Genomic DNA, 6,829 nt, shown 5'->3' on the forward strand with positions numbered 1-6,829 from the left:
AAATAATATTTACTGTAAATAAATGTTAAGTTAATATTACTTTTATAAATAAATATTTATTAAAATTTAGTACCTTTTTCAGTGCATATGTAACTGAAATACATCAGCGTGTATTTACATTCGTATATAAATTTGTATTATCTATTATTATTACTATCTTAGAGAAAGAAAATGTTCCACATCCGCGTGAAAAGTGTCAAAATTTCTTACTTGCTATTTTGCCCGTGGAGTTCCTCGCGAGCTTAAAGGCATTTGCTGTGCTAATGGGATTGGGATTATACGGACCGCTTGGACAATATTTAACCGTGTGTGCCTCATCACCAGTTGCGCCACAGATCGGGCACGTATAAGCCCTATCGAACAAAAATATAATTTTTTCTGTGTATAGAAACACAAGACATTTAATGTGTAAAAAAACAATACCTAAGAAAGAGAAATAAATTTCTAATGTCATGTTTCGTATGAAAATATCAAAGAAAACTTTAAGCGTCGTAAAAAAAGATTTACAGATTATCTGTCGGATAACGCAGGTTTTTTGCTTTTTACTTTTTCGATTAAAATTAAATAAATCTTATTGAAAATTATTTTATACAAGACTATTTAAGAAAATAATTTTTCTTAAGAAATTAAATGAAAAAAAAGGCAAATAGGAAACAAACATGATAATCGTTGCGCGAAATGATTACTGCATCTGACTCCTATTTGTGCTTTTTTCACTTAATTTTTAAACAGTAAGAAGTTCTGTGAATTAATTTATAATTTTTCTTTTTATATTTTAGGCTTTACCTATTTTTTTATGTGATATACTTTTATTTAGATCATTTCATAACGATAACTGTATTTCAATTGTATTATATTCTCGCAATATAATCGCACTTTACATAAACTCTTATTTGAATTATTCGAATATTATAAAAAAAATTATCTTAAGGTGAAAATCGAAATAATCTTTCCTTTTTTGAAATTTATAAAAAAAGAAAATCTCCATAGTCAATTTCCAATATAAATATTAATATAAATATATAGAGTAGTAGTTTTGAGAATATACAGAATATACATAAAATAAAGCTAAAATTCACAGATTATATCTTCGACGTATTCCATGAACAAATATACAATTAGTTAAAATTATAAAAAGAAAAAGATTTTCTTTTTATATATTTATAATACTATACAGTACACTTTATCCGAAAAACATACTGGGACGTACTAAGGAACATCCTTAATGTTGATTCTATAATGAATTGATAGTCGGTAATCCTAAGTCTTAACAGTGAAATTAGCCAACTTGTACGACTGCTGATTGGTCAACTTCACCGAGATTAAAATCTGTTCTACAAGCCATCATATAATATAATAGGCACAATATAAACTATAAGAAATTAATCATAATCAATTATGTTTTTCATATTTAATTGTAATTGAAATTTAACTAATTTCTTACGGCTTACAATCCTATTGTAGAATAGGCGTAAAAGGCTGATATTCATAATCGGTTCTTACTTTAAGACTAGATAATATCTTAAGATGCTAATACGACTTTCTGATTGGTTTGACATCTTAAAATTACTTAAGACAACCTCAAATAAGAATCAATTATGAATATCGGTTTAAGATTTCCGATTACCGATTTATTGTAAATCAGCATAAGACATTCAGAAGATATAAAAATATCTTCTAAAGACCATTAGAACGTCCATTGGAGATTTATATTGTATGAGTAAAGCACATCTATGACGCATAGACTATGGTGTGTGATCCATGATCCACGGCTCATTATGCATGACTCATTATTTTGTAAATTCTAAGATACAAGACCTATACTAAAAACAGGGCTCGAGATTTACTTAATCAAAAAATATTTTACTATTATATATTTTGGAAAGCTTTTGATATCGGCTATTAGATTCTAGAATAAAAAGTAGGATGTTTCATTTAAAAAATCGATGTGATCTTGATCTGACCTTGGAAAAGCACCCAAGGTCAAACTGATATGATTAATAAATAGATCTTTTTAAACTCTACAACTTTAGTCTGAACATATTTTTGATTGGATCTTATCCTACAGAGATAAAAAGGGTGATCTGAGACACCCTTTTAAAGCATTAATTTTCTTCTCATAGAAACTCTAACAATTTTTTCAGAATTTTTTATCAACTTTTAATACTGCATTTTCTTATTTTTATCCATGAGAAAATACGATATTAAAAAATTCTCAGAATTTTATAAGAAGAAAATAAACAATTTTTACCTCTTGCTGTTTTTCTGTAAAGTTGATAGTGTTTGAGTAAAAAAATTATTGAAAACCAATACTTAGCGATTTTTAGTAATTAATGTCTCATTAACCATTGCAAAAATTGTAAAATGGTAGAGGACTTTTTCGACTCAGTTTAGTCCGCTCTATCTACATAAAAGCGATTGGCAAAACTTACGACACTCTGTATATGTCTATATTTTATACATATTTTCTACATATTTTATTTTTATAATAGTCACCCCATAGATATTTTTTGTAATTAGATATTCTGGTATAGACGTCTACATATTTTAGTAGAAAATATGAAAAATAAAATTAATTAGCGTAAAGAATTTGTTTAATTTTGCCTCTTCGTTTGTACTAAATCATTCGTAGATCTAATATTATGCTTCGCGTTAGTTATAGTCACGAAACTAATTGTCATAGATACTTAGATTTTCAATATTTACCTGAGAACAGGACATTCAACGCGTCCATCGACGTCTTTCAGCAAGTGCTGCCGATAGTACGTTTCCTCTTCCCCGTTGTTTCTGCAGAAAACGCACTCTGTTGGCAAGGGTTTTTTATTTTTCTTTCGCCGTGACGCACTCTGTTTTGACACGTCTGCATCCACATCTGGACAATATTCGAAGTCACGACCATTGTGCCGAAAATCTTCCATTACCTCGTCAACTGTAATAAAACATAAACGAGATTGTTAACAAACATTTATTAAATATGAAAAAAGGAAAAAATAAAAACTTTAGAAGTAAAATTTCTCCTATTTAAGATTAAAAAAATTTTTTTTCTACAGCTATAACAAGATAAAATTAAAATCAAACGTGATAATCAGAAGACGAAGATATATACTGTTTATATAATATCATCTTGTATTATATATTATATAATACAATTATATATTTCATTTTTTTCTTTAACTTTAAAATTATAGTACCAAAATCATGTTTCGTGATGCACACACAGAGGCGAACGTAATTCAATAGGCCGCAGTTTGTAAACACACAGCCGTTTTCGAGCCAGGCGGCTTCGAGTGTTTATCGGACACGATTATCATCGTCGTTGTCACGTCGGCAATCGGAACCATGGAATAAACATATCCTTGCAAGTATCTCAATAGGCTTTTGTTCCTCTTCGATAAAATACTACTCACGGTGTGTAGCAGATAATCGGTCGCGTTTCACAAAAATGTGCAGTAGGGATCAGATGCACACGTGCGAGAGATGCGAGAGATTACAGAATGAGATGGGATTGGTATCCCAAAAAAAAAGTAAACAAACGCGGTTTTCTCCTTGCAGCCAAGTGTATCGGTTTATTGACGCGAGCAATAAATGGAAATCTCCTCTACATCAAGAAGTTCTAGGAAAATATACGGATGTTAACGAGTCGAAAATAAATCGACAACAGAAATATTATAGCAGAGTAATTAATATACGCTCTTACGTTTGTGTTATGATTCGTATCTGTTATAGATAAGTTTCTACGAACAAACCACGCGCATTCAAATCTCTAAAAAAGCGATCGAATATGCCGATTAGATCGATTTAATAAATAATAAATATTCTAATGATAGATGCAAATGAAGAGTTATAAAAGAATTTTATATTTTATGCATTACGCTGTATTGTTATCAACGATACAAGAAACTTAATTCATATATTTTCGTGATTTTTATAATTTGATTGGGAAATTTGATTGTTATCTATATAATTTTAATTTTATGCCACATTTCATTCATTATTATTTAAAGAAAGAAAAAGTTAATAAAAATTTCCGATTTGTTCAGATGATTTCTTGAATTATTTTATTTTCTTTGAGGTTTGCCAAGTCTGTCTCCTTTCAGTTTTATTTTTTTTTACTTTCTAAGAAAATTTCAAAACGATGGAATGTTTTATTAGGTTTTTATATCATTATTTTCGAATAGTACTAAATAGTTTTTGATGACGAAAATTTCAACAAGAATAGACGAATTGTTCGACACTTCACAGATTTGTGGATTACTTATTATAACAATTACATTATAACAATTCTGTACATACAAGAAAAAGAAACAGGATCCTTTAAGTTTTTAACATACTGATAATTTAAACATCTTTCAAACGTATTTTTCTGTCAAAAATTATTAATCCTTTTTTTCTAAAGCACTTTTAGGTGAGTATATTTTCTGTATTTAATTTTCTTTATTTTTGCATTAAAAAATGAAATCATTATATATTTAAGACTTAAAGAACCCAGGAAACTATCGAAAATAAAGCAGGCATACCTAATTGAAAAAGTTCGTATATTTTTAACGCAAAAAAAATATATAGAAAGAAGATAGAAGAAATAAAACTCACTAATTTAAAAGACTAATTTAAAACTAAGAAATTCAATACAAATGCAAACAGATACAAGGTCTTTTTTCTCTATATTCTTCGAAGTTTACAGATACCTCTGCAAGACTTATTTTAAAATACTTTTCTAAGAGAGACATAAAGTTAAAACTTTTAACCCTGATGCGTTAGAGTTTGAGAGTTTGAAAGTATACCCGAATACATGTAGCTTAATTGTCCGTTTCTATCAATGTAGTTTAATTTTAATCTGATTTATATCTTAATTTTTTTTTCCGAATTTTAAGAATTAGAAAGAGGTAGAATAAATTAAACCAAGATTTAAGTAAGTCTACCTTGATAGAAATGGACATAATTTTCCATTCAAAAGCGAAACGAGAAGGCTGGATCATAAAAATACAAAAACAGTTAATAATTACAGCAATAGTTTAAAAGAATACTAATTATGATTCGCAAGTAATCGTTACGAGGATGAACTTTCGTCAGTCTGCAAAATTGTAAATATCGCGATACTCTTCCGTGAAACGCAGCGTGAACTCTCAACAATCGCATAAATATTTATAAACTTGGATCGACAGAATAAAAAATGTGGAACATACCAGTTGGTAGAGGCCTCATGTTGAGGGTGATGTCGAATAGCCGCTGGATTTCATCGTTCAAACTGGGGTTGAACGGGAACAGAGAATTTACTTCCAGCATCGGTAACATGTCGCACATGATTCGCTAGACGCACTTATTTATAAAAACTCGTAGCAAATTCGACGCAAATTTTGCGCGAGCTTCAGGCTTTAGATAATTACATGAACGTACGTGTCTGTTACACGTCGTTCCCGAAGAACAGGCTACTACTGACTGTGACCGTCAGAGTTACTGCCTGCGACTGTCGGCGCTGTTGAGGCACGGCCATGAAGATCTCTTACCCTTAAATTTGAAGAGAGGGGGTTGCTTTCTCTCCTGCTTGACCGGCGACATTTTAGAGAAGCCTTTCGTAGAACACATGAAAAAAAAAGGGGGGAAAAAAAGACAAGGCGATACCGTGTCGCACCGCGCCGCTTCAAAACGAAGCCGCCGGATTCGTGACGCCGCGGTGTGTTTACACGACCTCAGCGATGAGGAGCTGGATAAGTTTTTACTTCGTTTCTTGGAGTCCGACACTGACTCACATATGTGTATTAAGGAGTATTGGATTAGTATGTCAATAATAAGATCGATGAGAGGAAAGAGTCGGAAAGAAACAGGAGACAAATGTCCACGTCGAATATCATCTCGATCGTATCTTTAATTCTACGTTGAGTTTTGTATAATACTAAGGTATATGCGGATTATATTATTTTTTTAATACTTTCAAACAATCATATTTTATAACATTTTATATCACACGTATTCAACAATGTATTAGTTAGCAATCTGTCGTTTTTATTTTTGCTAAAAAACTTTGCTCACATCTACTTCTATAATTATGTAAATATATTTGAAATTTTTAATTTAATTTTTTTGTTTCGTTGTAAAAAATTACATTTTAAATCGAAAGCTTATTGAAAAAGTTATTCCGGAAATAAATTTACAATTAGTTTAGAGTATTTTTTAAACTTCTCTGTTTAGCTTCATTTTCTTATATAAATTATATAAATATCTATATATATATAATTTAACCATATTACGTTCATCTCTTATATTTTCAAGTTATCGTGTATCACATTTTATAATCAGTCTGTAAATGTAAAATCTGCATTAAACAAAGTATCTTTCATCATAATGTGAATACACGAATACATAACTAGGAAATGAAGTTTTAAACAGTTAAGCTGGATCTTTAGTGCTTAAATTCAGTGAATTTAATATACATATCCAATTCTACAAACTGTGTACCGAATTTAATTTTCAGTCTTAAAACACAATTCTAACAGAATTAGAATAGTATATCATAAATTGACAAGCGATTTAATGATATTCAGCTCATAGGCATTTTAGAAGAATATTTATGATCTGATGCTAATAAGCGTCTTAAAACCCGTAAATTTTATCGCGAAAAATATTACTTCGGCTGGAATTCAAATTTCGATTAAAATCTCTATTCACTGTCATGTATGTGATTTTCCATTTTTTATTTTTTTGAATTGTAATTTTATCAAATGTACCTGATTTCACAATGTTAACTAATTAATTATAAAGATCTAGGTTCACAAACAGCAGTATTACTAAGATTTTGACATTGGCTCTAATTTATATGTATATATATATATAT

The 6,829-nt window shown here is 29.7% G+C and overlaps 1 protein-coding gene across 1 annotated transcript in view; it reads right to left on the bottom strand.

Annotated features, from left to right (window-relative positions):
• LOC108690052 (protein nanos) overlaps positions 1–5,301 on the bottom strand; it is a 6,496-nt gene extending 1,195 nt beyond the window's left edge. Inside the window, exons 1-3 of the mRNA XM_018197121.1 lie at positions 5,184–5,301; positions 2,707–2,929; positions 211–353 (exon numbers count right to left, since the gene is read on the bottom strand). Coding sequence (XP_018052610.1) covers positions 211–353; positions 2,707–2,929; positions 5,184–5,301 — 484 coding nt within the window. The remainder of the gene's footprint in view (positions 1–210; positions 354–2,706; positions 2,930–5,183) is intronic.
• Between the last annotated feature and the right edge of the window lie 1,528 nt (positions 5,302–6,829).

Source organism: Atta colombica, unplaced genomic scaffold, assembly GCF_001594045.1.
Source record: "Atta colombica isolate Treedump-2 unplaced genomic scaffold, Acol1.0 scaffold293, whole genome shotgun sequence".
NCBI classification, from domain to species: Eukaryota; Metazoa; Arthropoda; class Insecta; order Hymenoptera; family Formicidae; genus Atta; species Atta colombica.